We start from the raw sequence: 21,491 nt of genomic DNA, 5'->3' as shown, positions 1-21,491 counted from the left end.
CACATGCTTACTAGATCGGCGTATCGCGAGAGGGAACGCCATAGTTTACGCCAGCTAGACTAAGCTGACAACTTGTAATTTTTCGTGAGAGTGTTTGGTTACTTAATACTCACAGAATTGTGTTGACTCCACCCACGTTCTCTCTTTTCAAACAGTTCAAAACAAGCTGCCACTCGTCGACAGCCCATCCGTTCTTTTATCATCCTCGACTTTCTACCGACCACCCCGAATTCCTAATCATTCGCCTCGCCGACATGTTTTTTCACCTCCTCCCTTTATTGTTCGGTTTCACCGCCCCTGTTCTGGCTCAGACTCAGGCTCAAATTCAGGCCTGTGGCAACTCCGTTCAAATCGTGGGATTCGATTTGAATCCAACCTACAGCACAACGGACACCACAGGATATTCAGTCACGTACTCGTATTCACCTTCCGCCTGCACCAACCCTCAAGTTCCGGTCAACAGCATCTACCTCACAGATCTTGATGCAGGTCTCCTTTACAATTGCCCTATCGTCCAATTCAGTTCCTCGGGCAGTCTCACTAGTACTTGCTCGAAGACCAAGTGAGTCATCTGTGTCTCGATGTCTCCGTCAGACTTTTCACTGATGATCGCAGAGGCCAGCTTGCCCAGGCCGCTGAAGATGGCGATCCAGACTGTTAGTACAATTTTGCAGTGGTTGACAACTGGTACTGAGATCTAGGGGGCATAACAATTCGGTTTGGTGTCAAACCCACTCTGTATAATATCGAAAATGACTTCACCGTGAACCCTGTAGATGGACCGACCCCTAGTGGATCGAGTCGACGCCGACGTGCTCTGGAGCACAACCTGAAGAACGGTCTGCCCCGCGCCGCACCATCACCTCTGCTCGCTCGGCAGATGTGCAGTGCCGGTCACTCTCACTGTCGCGCCTATTCCAGAGGGGGTTTTGAATGTGTCAACACGGCCAGCGATGTCACTGGTAGGTCTGTTGTTGTGTGGCGTAGCTCTCGCTGATTCAGTAGCTTGCGGCGCTTGCCCCATGTCAGCCGAAGCAGTTGATTGCACTTCAATCGACGGTGTGAACGAAGTCCAATGTCGTAGTAGTAAATGTCTCGGTGAGTCAAGTGGCGATAGTGTTTTTCGAGGCTTACGCGACTAGTACTGTCTTGTGATCGTTATCATACTGTCAGCTCTGATGGTAGATCTTGTGTGCCCAATGGCAAGGCCAGACGCAGTGCCTATCTATGAGAGAATATCGAGTACAATCAGATGTTGGAGCACGTATGTTGATTTTGGAAATTTATGGCTAGCGAGACCTTCAATTAGACCTACATTAACTTTTCGTTAATTCACAATCTTTATAAAACGAGTCCCTGATGCATCTCTTGATCTAATAACCTGTTACCTTCCTCCTCGATGCACTCGAGCAGAGCCTCGACCGTGCCGGGCAATGTATCCCCGTTGATCACGACTCTGATGAACTTGCCATTTTTGCCAGACGCAAAGTCAATCATAAAGCCTCTGTGTAGCAGCCTTCTCACCATGTCCTCGGTACGCCGGCTATTGGTGACGTTATCAGAGAGGAGTCTTCCCGGGGTATAGTAAAAGCATACCTAATCAGTCAGCAGTATCATACGTGACGTAGCAGTGGACTCACCTGCAAACAGGGCAGCGGTCTTCGAGACACCAAGTATGTATTCGGGGATTTCTCCAACTGAGTGACAAAGTCATCTGCCCGGGCGTATGCTCTTGCAATCCTGTCCGAGTATCCTTGAGCTCCGTAGAACGTCCATGAAAGGTATACTTTGAGAGCATCTCCTTTGCGTCCACATTGCGGTGTCAGATCTGCCAAATCGTATATTTTACCATCTTCGTTGGCGTCTTCGTGGAAGAGACTGTGTGTCAACATCATGTTCTTTGATTGATCAGGATGAACTCACTAAGCTGCGGGAAGCGTCATGGCTCGATGAAACTGTCGCATATCTCTGCCAAGCAAGAAAGAGCATGTTATCGGGACACCGAGCATCTTGTGTGGACTGATGGTGATGCTGTTGGCACGATGAATTCCGTCCAGTCTACCTTGTCCAATGGAAGAGTTGAAAACGACGCTCCCTCCCCAACTTCCATCGACGTGCATCCACAGATGAAATTCCTCACAAATATCGGCTATGGCTTCCAAAGGGTCAAAACTTCCCAGTACGGTGGTACCGGCTGTCGCGTTCACATAAAAAGGTGCTTCGTCCTGTTGTATCGCTTGCTTGATCTGACGACGTAACTCGGAAGGAATCATTCGACCATCTTCATCACATGACACCGATCGACAAGCATCACTTCCAAATCCCATGATTTGGGCGGCTTTCTCTAGTGAATAATGTCCATGGGCAGAAGTAAAGAGGACTGGTTTCAAGCCCACCAAACCTCGTTTCTTCGTATGGGGAAACAGAGTGTTACGAGCCACGATGATGGATGACATGTTTGACGCTGAACCACCCGGTTGAGAGATACCACCACCATGAGGACCATTGAAGCCAAAGAGATCCGCTAGAGCCCGGCTGACCTTCTTCTCGATCAATGTCAGGGCAGGAGAGACGTGATAGACATGTACCTGCGCTGGTGTCAATGGTGACTTGGAGGAAGGAAGAACACTCACATTGGTGTTTAAAACTGCCAAAACGAGCTCGGAGATGACACCAACCTCAGAATGTCAGTTCCCTTACCTACGAAGTCTAGAGTCAAAAGTGACTCACTGGGTTTGTGGAGGCATATAGCTTGTCCATGAACCCCTGATCCCAAGTATTAACACTTCCTCGGAGCACATCTTGTATTGCTTGAAGAAGTCCAGGAGTGCCAGTTCCTACTTGCGGTAAATCCAAATCCAGCTGCTCTGTCAAGGCGCGAGGTTGTAACGGGTTCACGAGGGTACGACTAGAAGAGAGAGCATGCTTGTTTGAGGACGATTGGTCTGCGGCACGGATGAAAGGTGTCAACTCTTCCCGTACGGCATCGAGAAGCTGTCATGAGCAACCGCTACAACCGGTGACTAGGGGAGTGACTTGAGACCCACCTCTTCAAACTGCTCCGCGTTGTGAGTCCTGGACTGGTACGGCTGCTCTGCTACTTGATGGCCATTCTGCATGCCTGACGTGATGAGCGAGAAGACGAATGAGTACACAGGTCAAAGTGGACTCGATACCAGGTAAAATACTCACCGGCCGAGCACGCCGTATTGCCTCACCGGCTTCGGCCGAGTCATCCCTTCTACCTCACTCTATCCCGACCGCTGCACCGCTGTGCTGGGTGGTAGAGTACAGGTACTCGTGCACGACAACGATAACTATGCAGGCTCCAAGTAGGCTAGGTTAGGAATCAGCTCACACGTACATACACACTACACTCACGCACGCACGCACGCATCGTGGCAAGAGGAATGTCATACATCAAATAAACCCTAGACAAATTTACTACTTCCTACATTTCACTTCTTTCATACTAAAACACCCAAGGGGAACACATACGTCACTCGCCCCACATCTCGACCAATCTCCCTCAGTGTCCACCGACAACATCGGGCAAGGTCCCGCCAATGCCCTCGAGGTGGTACAAAGGCTTCAGGTACGCGTCTTTTTGGAAGAGAACGTAGCGCTTGAAGAACCACGGAAGCCATGTGGACCATTGATACTTGGCGAAGACGTGAACGGGGACACCGAAGATGAAGTCGAGCTCTTCTAGCGTCCTGCGAGATGTATCTGAAATTAGATACAGATACACGCGTAGTAAGTCATGCTGGATGGTAGAGGAAAATGGACGTACCAGGTACAAAGAAGAAGATGAGGATGACAGCAAGGATATTGGTACCCGCATAGAAGTAGAAGGCACCGTAAGGCTTGAAAGTCGACAACATCGACGGGAAGGTGAGAGAAAGGAGGGCGGAGAAAAGGTTGTTTTGCGAAACAGCCCATGACATACCGACCTCTCGGTGGGTCAAAGGATATGACTCGGCCGAGTACAAGAAGGGGATAGGACCCTCACCGGGCGAGTAAAGAGCGGTGAAGATGTAGACGGCGACGGCGATAACTGGTACTCTGGCGGGATTCGATGAATCCATGAAGAACATTGATCCGGCCCACCAAAGACAGAGACTCATGAGAGGGAAAGTGAACAACATGAGGTTCCGTCGACCGAAGCTGTCAATGGTCCAGATCGCAGGGCTCCTATGTCAGCCGACAGAACACTCAGTGATGACAAGTGACTCACATAGCGAAGACACTGTTGACCAACCCGAAGCCCAAACTGGCAAGCAACGCTTGCTCGCTCGTGTATCCAGCTTGTACGAAGACGGTCGAGGAGTAGTAGGCTGTCGGAGTCAGCATTGATCGGATCACCAAAAGTCATCAAAACTCACCCATGACGTTGATACCGCACAATTGCTGGGAGATCATGACGACCCAACTGGCCAGGTTGGCAGTTCGGAGTCGAGGAACCGTGAATATATCACGCATACGAGTGAACCAGGAGGTCCCGTGGAAAGCTTCGTTCTCTTCCTGGATTTGGCAGTGGGCGTAGAACTAGCACTCGTCAGCGCCGGTCCGGCTTATGAGAACCAAGTGCACTCACCATATCCCTTGCGGCTTGTATTTGTGACTTGCGCAGCCTGAGGAAACTTCGGAAAGCCTTGGGATAGTTGTTGCGCTTCATCAACCAACGGGGCGATTCGGGAATGAACCAAACTAAGAGCACGACGGCGAGCGCAGGGATGAAAGCAGCCGCGAGTTGGAAACGCCAAGCAAGCCTACCGACTCGCATGAAGATCAGATTGGTGGAGAAACCGAGGACCTTTGGGGATCGTCAGCTGAGCACACGCAGTGCAGTGATAGAGATGACTCACAGAGCCAAAGGCAACCCAGAACTGGAAGGTAAGAGATACCGCTCCACGGATTGAAGCAGGAGCAGACTCGGCAGTGTAAATCGGTATAGTGGAGATCTTGGTTCCGATTCCCACACCCAAGCTACGCTCTTAGCCACTGGTCACGGATACAGCAATGAGACCACTCACAGACAACGGCAAATGAAGAGTTCGTACCAGTTGTGGGTGAAGGCCTGGCATAAGACTGCACTCGTCAGTGAAAGGCGGTTAGATTTTGAACGCGCTTGACTCACCTGGGAAGATACAGAACCAACCGGAGATGAAGAGGGTACCCCTTCGACCGAAGTAGTGGTTCATCGGGTCGCAGAGCATCGCGGAGAAGAGACCGGTGACGAGAGTGGGACTGTCGTCAGGTGAGATTTTCCAAACCGGTATCGACAAGACAACTCACCCAGAGTTTACCATGCCCACTAGCCAAGTATTGTTTTCGATGCCGAATTCCCGAGGGAAGGACAGATTGGCACCGTTTGCACCAGTACTGTCTGATTGGTCAGCGCTGCCAGTGATCCATTATTACTCGAATGACTCACCCCAACCTTGGATAGCGGAACCCAATGAAGCGACGAAACAGAGGAACCACATCTGGCCAGTGAGATCCCACTTGTCTGGGTTTGTCAGCAACCTCGCAGTTCCTCGATCAGCGGTAAACTCACTAGTGACCTCTCTCTTAGCCCAGTATTTGTCGTCCTGAGACAACTCGGGAATTCCATCATAGTCGTTGGGATTTTGTGCAAGAATGGCAGCCCGATTCCAGAGATCCTTGTCCTCAAAGCCGTATTCCGCGCAGAAGTCGTCAACCAGCGCTTGAAGTCCGGGTCGAGTGACACCAAGAAGGGGGTTTTGGATTCTCACTTAATCAGCACCCGTCTGCTCGTCTCATCGTCCAGTGATTTGAACGCTTACTTTGCAGAGACATTGAGATTACGGCTCATCACATGTTCATAGTGTTCTTTCTCCAAACCAGTACGCTCGATGTGTCGAATGTCTTTAGTCTTGTATGAGCTGTCCTCCTTGGTGGCGGCTGGTGTGGGGGGTGTCATGCTGCCGCTGCTCATCATGTGAGCTGCGTAATTTGTTGAAGTGCGGAGAGGCGATAGAAAACAGTCTGCTGTCGGAGCAGTCAGCATATAAAGACTTTTCCGCGGTCTATCCCGGCCCGAACCCCGTTTGAAGGTACGGATATGCTGTTCGGTCTGAGAAATAAGCGGGGTGTCAGCAGTGAAGAGGTCGACGAGGATTTTGCGTCTTGTGATGATGCCCCAGACTGGGGATTTCCTGGGGAGAAGCGGGGCAGCCCACGGGGTTTTCACGGGGCTCAGCGAGTTCCAGTCTTTTCGACGGTACGAGTAAAGATGTTGCAAGGTGAAACAAGAGAGGGCGGGTGAAAACGGGGGCGACTGGGGATGGAAAAAAGACGGAGCCGGCTAGAGTAGTAGAGCGAGGATTGGAAAAGCTGTCGGGAAGAACAAGCCACCTGCGTCTTTGCATTTCGGCAGTGGCATCTGGGGGGAACGCCCTGCAGGTCATCTTTCACTTGCCGCTGTTACCCTGTCGAAATAATCGAAATTGGTAAGCTTGGCACCAATTACGCCGCATCAATTCCGTAAGCGCGAAGAAAAAAAGTCAAAACAGTCTCATGTCCTCCGAGAGAAATTGTCCTATAGATAAATCCCACTTGTCCTCGAGACACGTCGGGATCGTCTGTCACTAAGTCACCTTGACCAGAAGGGTACCGTTGTTGGGGATGCAAGAGCCTCTGTCTGGTCCTGTCGTCCAACCCCGCAGGCATCCGTGGACGAAACATTGCCCAGAGATACAAGCGACGGCTCGAACTCCAGGAAGACTCGAGCAGTCTTTTCCTGGCCTTTGTTCAGAACCTGAAGGGTACAGGCACCCGCCGCCTGACAACGTTAGCGTATGAAATCACTGACCGACCGGTGAATCTGCGGTAGACGCGACTCACAAGACTCCAAATCCGTCTTCGTGTCTATGCATTCAAAGTCGGCTCGATCATTACCGGAAGACCCGGGTATAAGGCATAATTGTTGGCGACCTCGACACCATTTGCCTCCACCGAGAGGTAGCTGATCCCTCCTTCTTGGCACATTCGACTGGCACGCGACTGACTTGTCTGTGCACTGATTGTTACACACTTGCTGACCTGCGGGGCAGCCTGAAATGTCAGCTGAGAAGCCTCCGGCTGTGTGATTCAGCCTTGAGGGGTGGTGGGGTTGACTTACTGTGTCCACATCCGCCGCACTGATCAGGGATAGCACCTCGTGGATATTGGCATTGAGAGGGAGTAGAATGCAGCTTGCAGTGTGAGTAATCTTTCCTGACGAAAACGGTCTCAAAAAACTCACTTGGTCAAGTATCGATAACCGCACATGCTCGTACAAGTCGGCATGAGTCATGAGTCGCAGGGTGTGACCTTGCGGTACGTTCATACCCGATCCAGTCAAGAGTATACTGGCTCCGACAGAGACGGACAACTTTTCGTCTAGCAGCAATTTTGTGGACTGCGTCATGGTGCTGGCAGAAATACAAAGACAGGTGCTACGTTATCAGCCACGAACCCCCAAGATCGTCCAACACCCACTCACCGATCGAAGATGACGATGTTTGCCATCAAAATCTCAATCCCGAGAAGTTTGATATCGGCGAACAGGGGTATTGTGATGGAGATGGAGGCACAGATGTCGGTCGTCAAGGAAAGACCTCTCTGATGAGGGGCCGGGGTGAGGTTTGCTCGTGCCAAGCTGGTCAAAATAGCGACTATGGCTCCCAACGAAAAAAAGCGCATTTTAGGATATTGAAGCGGTCTATGTAATGATGCCCGAAATGATTATTATAAGGCTTTATGGAATGATCGAAGTAAGTTCAAAGTCGAAAGAAGAAATGAAAGACAGACGGCCGGGCCTGGAGAAAGAAATGAAGAAAGAAAGATCAGATGAGAGGGCAATATTGCTGGTGCTGCCTATATACTGAAAGCTTGATAACGGATCGTCCAAGGAGAGACGAATCTTCGGTTGCGACAACATATAGACGACATCGATTGAGACACCAAACGTCAACAAGAGGGAACAATTCATCATGTCTTTAGGTGATCAATGTCGCATATTTGACGCTGGATGGGGTAAGCAATTAAATTTACGAGAGAAAAGTGGCAATTCGTTAAGAAGACGATACGTTGGCGTTAGGCTGAGCCCGTCTCGTAAAGGAAGGTCGGCCTTGCATGGTGGATTTGAGTTGTCTGTATGAACGACTGAGATGGAAGCTACGAGGACAGGATGTGAGAGGTGTCCATGAATGGGAGTCTCGTGTGGAGGAAATGTGGGTGTCCTCTCCTCGGCTTGAATTCGGATCCACTAGGAGTTGTTCGGTTCATGCTCGGGTATGAGATTACGAGAAGGGGTGGGTCGAGATTTGCATAGCTGGAATGATAGCGTTGGCGGTGTCATCGAGGAGGACACTGGCCCTAAAGGCTACGAAGGTACGAAGGGGGGCTCACTGCTCTGAGGCCAGACCGACGGTAGGTAACTTGGCGTTGGGCTGACAGCGAGCTTGAGTCATCGTCCAATGCACATGAGACACGAGATAAGATGAAAGTATCGGCATGACAGGGCTAGTGCGAGGGAGGAGAAGAGAGGGGTGGTCTTAAGTATAGCACTTATGCTATGTGATATTAGTATGTATGTAACAATAATTGTAAGAGATGAAGAGGAATGAATAACCTTTACATTTCATGTCGCTTTCACATCATCATCATCATCATCATCATCATCATCACTTTACCATCCTATCATGCCCATCTCAACTCGTACTCCTTCAGAGCCCAAGGAGGCCACGCCGTCTGACAAGGATGCTCAAAGGGTTCAAGCGTGCGAGACACTCACAACTCAACATCATGCCAACAAGGAAGCACTTCCATCTTTCCTTCGTCGCGATTGGATCCCACTCCCTCACGACACTACTACTACTACCACTACTTCTTCTCCTCACAAGCTCAAGATAGTCACCTGGAATGCGAGTCATTCCTTCCCCTTCGTTGTCCCAGCTTATCCTCTCAGATCCTGGCCCAAACTCTCGTCAGTGCGTGACATGACCCGAGCTGGTGTGACTGACATGATCAGGGCGAGATCTCTTCCCGGGGTCTGACTGCTTGAAATGGTCAGAGAGAAAGTCGTTGCTTCTCTCAGAGCTGGCGTATTATGCGTCGGCTGATATCATCTGCCTCCAGGTGAGTGATGATCATCGCACACATGTCTACCATGAGTAGTGATGACGCTGATCTGTACCCAGGAGTGTGACCGTCTAAACGATCTCATCATTTCTTTTCCCCATCACGAAGCAGTTCAAGCTTTTGGTCATGGCAAATCGCATGGTCTCGTCACCCTCTACCGACGGTCTATATTCCGCGTCAAGGCTCAAAAGGTCATCCATCTGGACGAAGGGGAACTAAGTCTCTCTCCGCCCAGTCTGGGTGAAGACGGCGGCCGTCAAAGGCGAGGAGGTACGAGACTGACGAAGAATATAGGTTTGGTGGTGGCCTTGGAGCGGAATGACGGTACAGGCGTGTACGTTGCCACGACTCATCTGTGAGCTACTTCTACCGAGGACTTGCTGAAAATTATTTTGGCTGACAAACAGATTCTGGCATCCCAAGTAAGCTACAGGGACAACCTGATCAAAATGACTAATGCTGACGGCCAGATTCACTTATGAACGCATACGTCAATGTATCATACTGCTACGAGCCATCCGTCAATTCCAGCAAGAACATGGGAATAAGTCCTGGCCTGCTATACTGTCCGGTGGTACGTGAGCATGCACGGCTCTGGGCTTGTACTCACCTTCAGATTTAAACACTCAGCCGTCCGAACCAACCTATCAGCTACTCACGCAACCCTCGCTACCCCTCTCCAAAGCCATGTCTCTACGCATCAATGAAAGTCGTATTGTTCACAAATCCGTTGACCCCGTCCTCCCTCAACCTATTCCTCAAGCCGTCCTCGACCAGGTCGATACAGAACCTCGGCCAAACGGACAAGAAGTCAAGGAAGAACACGAAGGTGAGGGATCAAACTCTAGCCAAGGCTCGCTGCCAAACACTCGATCCCCACAGCCTGAAGATGGGATCCTCACAGCTTCACAGTTGGCAGAGCTGGTCAGCACGCTCCTCGGCTCTGGCTGCAGGAGCGTATATGGTGCATCGACGTGGGATGGTGAGACTTTTGGTCAACGAAGCGAGCAACAAGAGGCGTTGGACAGATGTGCAGCTCATGAACCGAGCTACACTTGCTTCACGCCTTTGTGGAAGCTCACCCTGGGTATGTCTCGACTTGGGTGTTGTCAAAGCAAGCAAGCTCACGGATAGATTATCTCTTTGTCCTACCGGGTGAAATGAAAGTAGAAGTGACTCAACTTCTGCAACCTGCTACGGGCGAACAACTGGGCGAAGGACTTCCTCGCAAGGGCATCACGGCAAGCGATCACATCGCCATCGGTTGCGAGCTGGAGTGGTGAAGGATGAAGCAGCGGGGGGCGAACGCGTTACATCACATTGAGAGACATTGACATGCATCGACTGTAGGCATTCTCCTCGCATACTTGTAGCACAGTCATACATACGAGTGACTATGGGTATTCCACAGTATAGCCGCACATTGTGACACGTGACTGCTTTCATGTCATCCGACCGATCCCCCTCGTCATCAAACTTAGAACATCTTCTCTCTCCTCCCGACCTCGCAAGTCGCCTCAATGTCTTCCGCTCACAGCCACCTAGAGTCATGACAGAGCCCCTCAAACCTCGTCCTAGAGTGAGTGATCAAGCCAGTGTACCGGCCGTACCGGTGTGTTCCCAGACGGTACAAAGAGCTCACCGTCCCAGGTCACCGGTCAGGTCATTCACTCGCTCTCCTCTCCTTCACCCTCCAGTCAACCTCTTACCCCTCTCTCACAGCCCAGACCTCGTGCTAAGATTGATCCTTCATCCTTGGGACTGGATCCAACCAAACCTTCCCGACCTAACCTGCGCAACCATCCATCGACCTCCTCTCTGCGTTCATCCGTAGTTCAATCGTCCGCCGGCCAGAGAACACCTCCTGTACCTGCCTTACCTTCCGCACACGTCAGATCCCGGACTGTTGTGACTTCTACAACGAACTCCGCGTCTCCCTCTCTGTCTGGACGATCTTCACCTTTCAAACGAGATGTCAGTTCATCCCCTCTCAAACAAGAAACAATCCCCCCGGTGACTCGAGTTCGAGCGAACACCTTGAGCAAGGGTAATCAAGCCTCTACTTCCTTCACCTCCAAGTCCAACACGGAAAACATATCGACTCAACCTCCACGCAATGCTTCAAGGTCAAGACCTGCGACTGGAGATACTACCCGGGATCGGGTACGTCCCGGTCCATCAACTCCCTCTCCCTCAGTGCCCATCACCTCGTCGCGATCTCTTCCAGGTGCAGCAAACTCACCTCTATTGTCCCCTCCTCTGAATGGACGAGTCGCTCGATCGCCTTCACCTACGAAGAGTCTCTTATCCGACATAACCTCAAGATCAGCAAAGTCATCCCCCCGGACGACGTTCACCTCGCTATCCTCTGAACCGTTGATGAATATGGCAGCTGGCCATCTCAAACAACATCCTACTGCATCTTGCCCTGTCACACCACTTGCTGATACAAGTCCGCAGCTGAGTGTCGGGATAAAACTTCGCAAGATGCCAGTCAATCCTGCTGTTCACCACCCTCCACATTTCCCACTTCCACCACACAGCCCTCAACTCCGCTTGGTGGACCTGCCGGTGCTTACACCCCTTCAAACACCGACAGATTGGAACAGATCTGTGCCGCTCGCTGCTGGGAGTGCAAGTGGCAGCGAATCAGGCTACAAGTTTGCTGTCGTGGAGGCGCAACAAAGTTCTGTTGGTGATGATACCTCATTCGCAATCTCGGATGAGTTGGAGAATCCTGATGTAAATGTTGTGCTGAATGCGGAAGTGGATGAGGCAAAGATCAACAGAAAGGTGAGTTAAGTATCTCGCCCTGACTCATCTGTAACGGGCTGATGAGTTCAGATAGCCGATTTAGAAATCTCAAATGCCAGCCTTTTAGCCATTAACAAATCTTTGGAAGCGACAAAAGCCCGTCAACGTGCAGAGATCCTCAAATTACGAAGAGCGCTGCGAGATTCTCTTGGCGGTATACCGATTCCATCACTTCCCTCCTCTCCTAATATCACCGAATCGCATCCATCGATCATGTCCATCATGGCCGAGGAGGAAGGAAATGACTCTTTCGACAATGACATGGTTGATCCACAAATTGAGGCACGATGGGAGAGGATAATCAGCATGGTGGAGGGGATGAAGCAACGTGGGCAACGGGCTGTAGAGAGAGGAAAGGAAGAGGTACGAATCGCTGGTCAGCGCGTGCTGGGATGGGTGGAGATGAATGAAGAAGGGTCGCCAGTAGGAGATACCGGGACGCCAGAGCCAGAGCCAGAAACGAATAGAAACGTCGAAGAGAAGTGATGGTGTAATATCGTGAGGCATTCCTGTTGTCATATTACATCAGCCTGTGACCGTTGTGGGTTTTTCTGTACACATTAATCATCCTGCATCTTTGCATCGACCAATTAGTAGAAAGTATTATTGTACAGAGTATGTCACATGATCGACGGGTAGGATTTATTGGGAATCCTCCCCTTTATCTCGATGCTATAAGATGCACTCGTTACCTCTGTCCTCTCACACCTGGGACCGGCTCGTATGCGGACCAGTTGATCAGAAGGGGAAGGTCGATTGCTGGCAAGGGTATCACGTGTTGATGGAAGGAAGCAGCCATATTTTCTGTGGCAGTGTGCAAGTTAGTTGCGTGTGAGTAGTGAGTAAGCTTGCAACCTTTCAAGGTACCCGCAGGTCTGAACTTTGATGTAATTATTCTGACTTCGAAAGGTCACAATCCGATACCTCTTGTCTTGTGACCTGATGATACTATGATATCACTCCACACACCTCCCCATGGCCAGATGGGGAGATGGTTGATGGGCGTGATCGACAGATGCCAATCAGTCCGGCAAAGACCGAAGATAACGCTGATCAAGAAAAGAAGCATGTCTATCATCCAAACAGGTCGACTTCTGCTTCTTCTATCTACCTTTCACTGGTCCTCTTCAAACCGTCCATACGGGGTCAACAACGAGTGATATCGTCCCGATATGAGCTGTCTCACAACGCAGGGTAAGGCCGACGTGGTGGTACTCGGAGCTGGTAGTGAGTTATGATACAGTACAGTACATCCATCCCTTGTCCTCATTAGAAAGTACAGTCTGACGTCCAGTTCAAGGTCTGGCTATCGCCACAGAGCTCACTAAACGTGGTGTGAGAGTCGCCATAGTGGCAAGAGATCTTCCCGAGGACGTTCATTCGACGGCTTTTGCCAGTCCTTGGGCGGTGCGTTGTCGTTGTTATATCCGTGGATGAGATGCTGAATCCGTAGGGTGCCAATTGGTCTCCTTTTGAACCATCGGCCGCTACGGCTCAAAGAGATATCACCACTTTCAATGCGTTTGCTCAATTATCGAAAGAGATACCGGATCTCATAACTCGGACAGAGTATCTGTATTACAGTATCGAGGATGCTCCTGTCGACTTGTGGTACAAGGACATCGTCTTTGATGTACGCCTCTTTCCGTCCCCCCCCCCCCCCTCCCCTCCCCTCACCTCTCCTCTCCGCAGTACTCGTACTACTGTGATGTTCAAGCTCTCAAAACAGTCAACTGTGGACTCATTAGTACGAGTTACTGAGAATAACAGTTTTGCTGATTGGTAGTACCGACCTCTGAAGCTCTCAGACCTTCCTCCTGGTATGAAATCCGGCGTCACATTCACCTCTTATACACTCAATCCACCTGAATACATCGGTCATCTCGCCAAGAACCTTCGAGCTGTTGGAGTACCTATCATCCGTGTCCGTGTCTCATCTCTAGATGAAGCCTACTGCCTCCCCTCCCTGGGTCCCGTCAAGCTAGTCGTAAACGCCACCGGTCTCGGGAGCCGGACACTACTCGGAGTAGAAGATTCACTTGTCTATCCTGTCAGAGGACAAACAGTGCTCGTCAGAGCCCCAGATGTCAGAGCCTGCATCAGCATCAAAAGAGGTTTACCGAAGGGACAAGCGGCATATATTATCCCTCGACCTGGACCTGATGGTCATCTGATTCTCGGCGGAACATATTTGGAGAACGAATATTCCACCTTGCCGGATCCAGCGACGGGTGAACGCATTCTCAAAACAGCTTATGAGATATGCACAGCTTTGGGAGACGGTAATGGTTGGCAGAATATCGACATTGTATCGCACAATGTTGGTCTTCGACCGGCGAGGTATGGAGGTATCAGGTTGGAGCTCGAGGAAAGAAAGATCGGTCAGGGTATGGAAGGACGGTTGGGAATGTTACCGGCTCATGTCAAAGAGGTCATCGGACAAGATGTCGGAGTGGTCCATGCATATGGAATCGGACCGGCTGGGCGAGTCCCACATTTACATTTGCATGATCAGCGCTAATTGTCAGATATCAGACGAGCATAGGAGTAGGGCTTGAGGCGGCCGATTTGGTGGATAAGTATTTAGGGAGGGTCTAGACGTGACGAGACGAGACGAGTTTACATGATGCAGCAGTTCATGGGAGCCATCGCGTTCGCTGTTGAAACGACTGTGCATGACTCAGACCAGCGGATCTATCCTTGGTAGATACCTGGAATTGTAGATGGCTCGAAAGGTGTTATGCCTCGGCTGGCGCTCCTGGCGAGATGTTTTCTCGTCCTAGGGTCAGGAGTCTGAATGGGTTGATGGAACAATGGAAGAGGTATTACTTAATCTAACGAGACCTGCTTGAGGTGTGAGGAGACGCACAGACGAACACGACATTTGTGCGCATCCTCGCTTACATGAGTAGAGTACAATGGTCAATGGCCAATGAAGTTGTACGAGTCGCCTCATGTGGGGAAAGAAAAGGAAAGGTAACGGGTTACGATAGAGTCCCGTGGCCGTCTTTCAACCGGAAGAACATCCATCATCTAGCGGGGGTGCCTGCCGGTCTTATGTCAACGATTTCCTTCTTGTCAACTCTACTCGTATTGTCTCTTTCTTCCAAAGATCAGACGTCCCGGTCTGGCCGGACTCCGGGTTGTTCAGTTACTAGACAAGTAAAGACCGTACGAGTGAAGTGGACTGGAGCATGACATACTGTATCCTCGTCCGCACTCCCCCGGAAGTATCCGGCCTGATACTGGAATCCGGACCTATCCTACCTCCTAAAGTCTTGGCGTTCTCATCTCGCTGCACAGTCTCTCCTCCAAGAATGTCAAGATGCCAGCAATAGTAATGCTTCTCTCTTCTAGTTGTCAATCATCTAATCAGCTGCAATCTATCCAAACATGGTCTCTACCAACGGTGAAACTCCCAAAAGTGTCGTCCTCATCACGGGCTCGGCCGGGTGGTTAGGTAACATCGTGAGTTTGTCAAGGAGATCGCTTCGAGATGAAACTTACAAAGTAGCTGGCCGGTGAACTTCTTTCAGATCCCAAGACGCCTAACGTCCATCTCATTTTATGTGACATCGTACTACCCAAAGCACCCAAGAACGCTAAACACTGTATTTGTCTTGAAGCGGATCTCAGTGACAAAGCCCAGGTTGAAGACCTCTTCAAAACCGAGTACGGAGTACCCGATACCATTTATTGCTTCCATGGGATCATGAGCAGGGGATCGGAAGACAATTTTGATCTCGGTCTCAAGGTACGTCACAATACTCTCACTCCTTTGAGTCAAAAGTCAGTGCTTATATGAACAGATTAACATCGATTCCATTCGACTCATGTTGGACGCAGCGAGACATGCTCCTCGTCTCAATGATCAGTTGATCAAATTCATCTTCTCTTCAGCCCTCGGGGTTTATGGTGGTCCGACTCCTCCTATCGTCACTCCAGCTACCATGGCGACCCCCGAGGGTGCATACGGTACAGGCAAACTCATCAGCGAACTCTTGGTCAACGAGTATACCAGACGTGGGTTCGTGGACGGTCGTAGTCTTCGTCTTCCTACAATCGTTGTCCGACCTGGAGTTCCAAGCGCTGCTACCTCGGCCTTTATCTCTGGTATCATCAGAGAGCCGTTACATGGACAAGAAGCTGTATGTCCGATTGGAAGCGATGTGAACAGTCCGGAGCTCGAACTTCAAACGTGGGTCGCTAGTCCGGAAACGACCATCAAGAACTTTGTGATCGCCAAGCATATCCCCGCTGAGAAGTTCTTGTCACATACCAGGGCCGTTTACCTGCCTGGCTTTACAACAACGATCAAAGAAGAATTGGACGCTTTGAAGGAGGTAGCAGGGGAAGAAGCGTTGAAGTTGGTTAAATTTAAGGTCAGTACATCACCATCAGAAATTGAAGATGATTGATGGCTAATCTACAGGACGATCCCATCAACAGGAGGCTTGTAGGATCATGGCCTACTCACTTTGATCTCTCTTATCCGCTCAGTCTCGGATTCGTAGCGGATGAAGGTGGAATGGTCCCTATCGTGAAGAGCTTCAAAGCGGCCGTGGACGCGGGTTTGGTTTGAAGGCGTTGTACAAGCTCCGGAGTTGTAGTTGGGTAACACGATGCAGAGGGTCTTCTTCGTACAAGACGCGGACACTCGTATACTCTACTCGCTACTCTGTCTTGTGACCATGAGTCCGTTGATCCGCTGACGGCCGTTGAGCGGGGCCCCCTCAAAGGTGGATGTTCAGGGTCGGTATCGGTGTGGTTATGGCGTTCCTAAAGATGCGCCAATGAACCCGGGGACCCATGGATACCCCGACCCGGATCGGAATCATCCTTCTAAGGATTCAAGGATTCAAGGAACTATGCTCGTCTCGGTATTATGTCTTCAACCTACCTCCACCGATTCTTCCCTCGATCATTCATGGTCATGGTCACTGAAAGAGTCTATTTATATCGGACAGAAGTCACTGCATCCTTACAACCCCCCTCCCATCCCATTCCATCCAGTCATTTTCGAGTACTTTCACCGCAAGTGCGACTGTCAACATGAAGCCCTTCTCAGCACCTTATACTGTCCTCACGGACAGTTTGAGGGGTAGGGGCAGAAAGAGTGTCTATATCCAATACCTCATCACTGCGGTATGTGGAATTGGGTAGGTCTTGGCGTCTCTCAAATCCTCACGCGCTGATATGCTTCTCTAGAAATATACTCTTCGGTTATGATCAAGGTGTCATGGGTGGTTTCTTAACCAGTCCTCCTTTCGAGAGGACCTTTCCATCTATCTCGAATGGTAATGCTACTCTGCAAGGTTTCACCGTGAGCTCCTATATCACCGCCAAGTTGACATGCTGACCAACAAGGTCGCGGTATACGAAATCGGTTGTGCCATCGGGGCACTCTCCGTCATCATGGGCGGAGATCGCTTCGGTAGACGTGTAACGGTCATGGTCGGTCAAGTCATCCTCAGTATTGGCGCCATCGTTCAATTCACTTCTTACACTCTCGCTCAATTGATCGTCGGACGGATCATCACCGGAGTTGGTAATGGCATGGCCGTCGCCGTCTTGCCTACTTGGAATGGTGAATGTGCTCAAGAACACAACAGGGGGAAGCTCGTGCTCTGGCAACTGAACGTAAATGTGAGTTCTTATTTCTCCTGCGTCCATGCCAGGGTTTCCTGACTTGAGCAGATCCTCGGTATCTGCATTGCTTATTGGGTGGACTATGGAGTCAACAAGTCCTCTGCGACCGCAAACAACGATTGGTCTTGGAGATTTCCCCTTTCCCTCCAGATTGTTTTCGCCGCAATGACCGTCATCCTCGCTTTGTTCTTGCCTGATTCTCCGCGTGCTTTGATCAAGAAAGGTCGCATCGCCGAAGCTCGTGATGTCGTAGACATGTTATCAACCGAAGCCGATCCTATAGAGCGTGAAGAATACACCAACAGGACTATGTTGCTCATCGAAACGGCGTTGGCTGAAGAAGCCGAGACAGATGCTTCATGGCACGATATCTTCACCCAAGGTCATCAGAGATTCTTACAACGTATGCTTCTTGCCATCATGGCATTGTGTATGCTTCAGATATCTGGTATCAACTTGATCACCTATTATGCGTATGTCTTTGCTCCTCATTTGTTTCGCCAACATCACTGATGAGATATATAGTCCTGTATTGTTCCAAAACACCATCGGCTTGAATCGAGACACTTCGCTATTGGTGTCCGGATTCGTGAGTCGATTCATCCCACAGAAATATCATGACTGAGACAGTATAGAATGGTCTAGAATATTGGCTCGCTACTTTCATCCCCATCCCCTTGATCGATCGAGTCGGACGTAGACCTCTCATGCTTTTCGCTGCTATTGGTCAATGTCTCACCATGGCTGTTTTGGCGGGAACTATCGCCTATCCGAATAGCAAAGGTGCGGGATACGTAGCCACCGTTATGCTCTTTGTCTTCAACACTTTCTTCGCCATCGGATTTGACGGTATCCCTTTCCTTCTTCCTGTCGAAGTGACTCCACTTCAAACCCGTGCAAAATCCGTTTCAATAGCCACTGGCTGTTTCTGGCTTTGCAGTGAGTATCTCTCATGTCCAATCTATACCTTTGAATGCTGATGTGAATCAGACTTCTTCGTCGTCATGATCTCACCCGTTCTTATCAGCAACATCAAATTTGGAACTTACATTTTATGGTGTGGGACCAACTTCGTATTCATACCGATGATCTATCTACTTGGTAAGTCGATCTATCTATTTAGAAACGAATGGAATGACTGACATGTGTAGTTCCCGAGACAGCCAACGCCGCCTTGGAAGACATCGATGTGTTATTCGAGGAGAACCCAACTTGGCTCATAGGTCCGGGGTCCAGGAAGAAGCTCGGGGTCATCGTTGCTAACAGGAAAGAAAGAGAGAGGGTGGCTGCGGGTGTCAGGTTTGAGGAGAGGAAAGTTGAAACTGAGGAAGTCGAAGCTACCTCGGCTAAAGCTTCTGGTAGGCTCTGAGTGGTTTGTGAAGGAATTGCTAAGAATTATCAATGTGTAGCCGGGGTCAAGCGTAATGAATCGAGCAAGATTGAGTGAGTTTGGCGTAACGATATGATTTTGGATGCAAATGTAGTCAGTCAGTCATGTGAATTGATGAGGTGCGGTCGCTTGCTTTTGTCCATCGAGTAAATGTCAGTCTCTGTGTCTCGACATTTCCACATTTGCCGGTCTTGGGTGAACATTGGAATCGTGCCTGATCAGAATCCCAATCCAGGATGGTGGTTTGTTCTTCCTTCTCTCTTGCATACCTATCTAATGACCTTGTTATACAAAGTATCCTCTCAGTGTAAGGAAGGATATTCTGGATGGTTTCCGAATTCCATGAGATTATACTCGAGCTTCAAAGTTGCCATATTGGGATATGAAGTCGTGTTGACATTCTTCCCTCGACCCAAGTGACTGGGCCGCGGTAAGTACCTGTCCGAGAATTTCCCCTGTCAGTTTCTCGCCACGCTTTCTCCTTCACTCGTAAGGCTAAGCGTAAAGTCCTGTGCGTGTGGTAACGTTGATATCAAGTCTTCTATCGACAGTTCATCAGGGTAGAAAAGCAAGCTCTCGACATCATCATTTTGGCTCGACCAGGAGTTCTGCTTTCAACTCTTTTCAGATACTCGCCATCATACGTTACGAATGTCGTCAACGGGCCGGTCCATCATCCGTTTATACGATTGACTAGCGTATAATCAGGTGCATAGGTCCCATCCGAGTTGTTCTCGCTGACCAGAAGTGTTCAATGCGTTATTTCTTCGACTGGTGGAACTGTCGAGTCTCTCATCGCGTATTTTTCGACACTTGCACGAGTTCTCACGTCAGTGTGAGATGTCAAACCTCCCGATTTACCTATATAGTCATTACGTGAAGGTCAGTCGGCGTTCTCAAGTCTTCAGTACTGTACGTACTTTTATATCTGATAATCTGCTTCACCCTCCTGCCTTCCCCCTCACGTCACAACCCCTTAGATCTGTGACGGATACCTCGAAGGGATGAAGATAATCTGAGTCTCATTACCGAGAAGTTTCAAGTGAAACAGTCGTCGGCTGACTTGTTCAGGTTTGTTGATCAGCGATGTTAGTCCGAGATCGGCGAACTTCGTTGTCGATTCCGTGGTGCGATCTCGGGGTGTCAGTCGGTGAACCCAGAGCATCAATGACACGGTCAGGAAGAACAATGTCTCGAGGATTTTGACAGACCTATGATCAAAACTCGAACTATTGACTATCGATCCATCAATGTTTCTCCACATCCTTCTCCACTTTACGTCTCTATCAACCTTTTGCTTATCCAAACCATCGTTCATTTGAAGATCTCGTTCCGTCCATCGAAGATGACCATATCCATCAATCCTTCATCCTACCTATTTTTTCCCACTTCAACCGACTCGTCATTCCCTATTCCTGTCCCATCTTCCCACTATTCTCTCATATCGCAGTTCGTCCCTGGTCCTTCCCTTCCGGTCCACGTAGTCTATCTGTCCCCTACTCCCTACTCCCTACCCCGCTACCCCCTTTGACCCTCCTCCGGTTCATCCTCTTCCGGCTCCTCGTCAATCTCAATCGTCTGTGTATCTTCATCACACCATCTACAATAAGTAAAATCATCCTCATCATCCGGTAAATCATCACCATCCCTATGATCCCTACAAACCAAACAACAATAATAAACCATATTGGTAATATCGATTTTCCCCGTCGGTGTGATACTATCACAAAAATCGCAATAAGCTTCGAAAAAAGATCCAACAGGTCTCCCGTCATTATCCAATTTCGTAGTTGTCGGTTCTCTTTCCAAACGACATTGTTGACAACAAAAAGCTTCACGACGATCTTTATATCTTGTATCGGTACATCGATTACAATTCGCACACCAACCGTCAAACATTAAAACGTCTAAAGTATCACCTCCAAGGAATAATTTTTGTTCGGCGCAATCGCAACATTCCCAATCTGTATAAACGTCTTCACCTTCGATCCAATCTTCCATCACGGGTGACCATTCTGCTGGTTTCTTTCCTTTCTCCCATCGTCTTATGGTGGTTGTGTCACGTTGACAATAATAGCAGAATGTATCTTGTGAATCAGGTCTTTTGGTCCAACATGTTTCGCAAGACCAGTAAGAAGCTTTGGGTGGGATGTGAGGAGAAGGGTTATTTGTAGAGGTATGTCGGATGGTTCGGTTGCTTCCTTCTGATTCGGTGTCAGAACCAGAATCGGTCATCGTGGGAGTTGGGGGTAGTGGTCTATCGAGAGGGGATTGATAGGAAGGTGATTGGCGATTGCGAGCAAAGAACAACTCGACTTTACCTAATAAGGAATTGTGGATGATGCTTGAGGGGAAAATGCAGAGTTGATCGTCGTCGATGGGGAAGGATACAAGATTTTGAAGAGATCTGGTACCCGTTGGAAATTGACTCGTTGCGGGGAAAGAAGAAAGTGGAATGTCGTGTTTACCTTGACACGATGGTCACGGA

General features: G+C 49.7%; 8 protein-coding genes across 8 annotated transcripts; 5 read left to right on the top strand and 3 right to left on the bottom strand.

The window, feature by feature from the left end:
• The first annotated feature begins 125 nt into the window (after positions 1–125).
• TREMEDRAFT_70687 (uncharacterized protein) lies at positions 126–1,378 on the top strand. The gene is made up of 5 exons (XM_007001951.1): positions 126–562; positions 616–656; positions 702–962; positions 1,006–1,098; positions 1,143–1,378. The coding sequence occupies exons 1-5, from the start codon at positions 255–257 to the stop codon at positions 1,229–1,231; spliced, it is 792 nt and encodes a 263-aa protein (XP_007002013.1). The 5' UTR covers positions 126–254; the 3' UTR covers positions 1,232–1,378.
• Positions 1,342–3,124, bottom strand: TREMEDRAFT_41668 (uncharacterized protein; the record flags this gene model as incomplete). The annotated part of the gene is made up of 6 exons (XM_007000876.1): positions 3,048–3,124; positions 2,731–2,994; positions 2,634–2,678; positions 1,924–2,588; positions 1,641–1,878; positions 1,342–1,596 (listed from the first exon to the last, which is right to left on the bottom strand). Exons 1-6 carry the CDS (start codon positions 3,117–3,119, stop codon positions 1,342–1,344), a joined length of 1,539 nt encoding a protein of 512 aa, XP_007000938.1. The 5' UTR covers positions 3,120–3,124.
• Positions 3,125–3,529: 405 nt separating this feature from the next.
• Positions 3,530–5,947, bottom strand: TREMEDRAFT_24694 (uncharacterized protein; the record flags this gene model as incomplete). The annotated part of the gene is made up of 12 exons (XM_007000469.1): positions 3,530–3,729; positions 3,794–4,191; positions 4,238–4,337; positions 4,386–4,548; positions 4,598–4,816; positions 4,869–4,989; positions 5,037–5,091; positions 5,141–5,250; positions 5,299–5,389; positions 5,438–5,512; positions 5,561–5,754; positions 5,811–5,947. The coding sequence occupies 12 exons, from the start codon at positions 5,945–5,947 to the stop codon at positions 3,530–3,532; spliced, it is 1,863 nt and encodes a 620-aa protein (XP_007000531.1).
• Positions 5,948–8,711: 2,764 nt separating this feature from the next.
• Positions 8,712–10,502, top strand: TREMEDRAFT_41666 (uncharacterized protein; the record flags this gene model as incomplete). The annotated part of the gene is made up of 7 exons (XM_007000875.1): positions 8,712–8,937; positions 9,041–9,147; positions 9,210–9,505; positions 9,558–9,572; positions 9,621–9,724; positions 9,767–10,237; positions 10,285–10,502. 7 exons carry the CDS (start codon positions 8,712–8,714, stop codon positions 10,431–10,433), a joined length of 1,368 nt encoding a protein of 455 aa, XP_007000937.1. The 3' UTR covers positions 10,434–10,502.
• A 2,634-nt stretch (positions 10,503–13,136) lies between these two features.
• TREMEDRAFT_66830 (uncharacterized protein) lies at positions 13,137–14,562 on the top strand (the record flags this gene model as incomplete). Its single annotated transcript, XM_007001817.1, has 5 exons — positions 13,137–13,191; positions 13,259–13,371; positions 13,418–13,597; positions 13,751–14,448; positions 14,493–14,562. The coding sequence occupies 5 exons, from the start codon at positions 13,137–13,139 to the stop codon at positions 14,560–14,562; spliced, it is 1,116 nt and encodes a 371-aa protein (XP_007001879.1).
• A 795-nt stretch (positions 14,563–15,357) lies between these two features.
• On the top strand, positions 15,358–16,546 carry TREMEDRAFT_26128 (uncharacterized protein; the record flags this gene model as incomplete). Its single annotated transcript, XM_007000663.1, has 4 exons — positions 15,358–15,432; positions 15,479–15,718; positions 15,774–16,346; positions 16,397–16,546. 4 exons carry the CDS (start codon positions 15,358–15,360, stop codon positions 16,544–16,546), a joined length of 1,038 nt encoding a protein of 345 aa, XP_007000725.1.
• A 630-nt stretch (positions 16,547–17,176) lies between these two features.
• TREMEDRAFT_21790 (uncharacterized protein) lies at positions 17,177–18,811 on the top strand (the record flags this gene model as incomplete). The annotated part of the gene is made up of 7 exons (XM_007000390.1): positions 17,177–17,287; positions 17,332–17,610; positions 17,662–18,086; positions 18,139–18,202; positions 18,249–18,552; positions 18,604–18,714; positions 18,765–18,811. Coding segments are annotated over 7 exons (1,341 nt in total), but the record flags the coding sequence as incomplete, so codon positions are not given.
• Positions 18,812–20,521: 1,710 nt separating this feature from the next.
• On the bottom strand, positions 20,522–21,238 carry TREMEDRAFT_58499 (uncharacterized protein; the record flags this gene model as incomplete). The annotated part of the gene is made up of 1 exon (XM_007001233.1): positions 20,522–21,238. The coding sequence occupies one exon, from the start codon at positions 21,236–21,238 to the stop codon at positions 20,522–20,524; it is 717 nt and encodes a 238-aa protein (XP_007001295.1).
• Positions 21,239–21,491: the final 253 nt, after the last annotated feature.

The sequence above is a fragment of the Tremella mesenterica genome (assembly GCF_000271645.1).
Source record: "Tremella mesenterica DSM 1558 unplaced genomic scaffold TREMEscaffold_1, whole genome shotgun sequence".
Taxonomy (NCBI): domain Eukaryota; kingdom Fungi; phylum Basidiomycota; class Tremellomycetes; order Tremellales; family Tremellaceae; genus Tremella; species Tremella mesenterica.
The sequence above is the reverse complement of the archived record's forward strand: the minus strand, read 5'-3'. Positions and strand labels throughout refer to the sequence as shown.

Coding starts and splice junctions, on each gene's coding strand:
- TREMEDRAFT_70687 (XM_007001951.1), top strand. CDS start 255: ATGTTTTTTCACCTCCTCCCTTTATTGTTCGGTTTCACCGCCCCTGTT. Junction 563..615: donor AGTACTTGCTCGAAGACCAA/GTGAGTCATCTG, acceptor TGATGATCGCAG/AGGCCAGCTTGCCCAGGCCG. Junction 1,099..1,142: donor TCGTAGTAGTAAATGTCTCG/GTGAGTCAAGTG, acceptor TTACGCGACTAG/TACTGTCTTGTGATCGTTAT.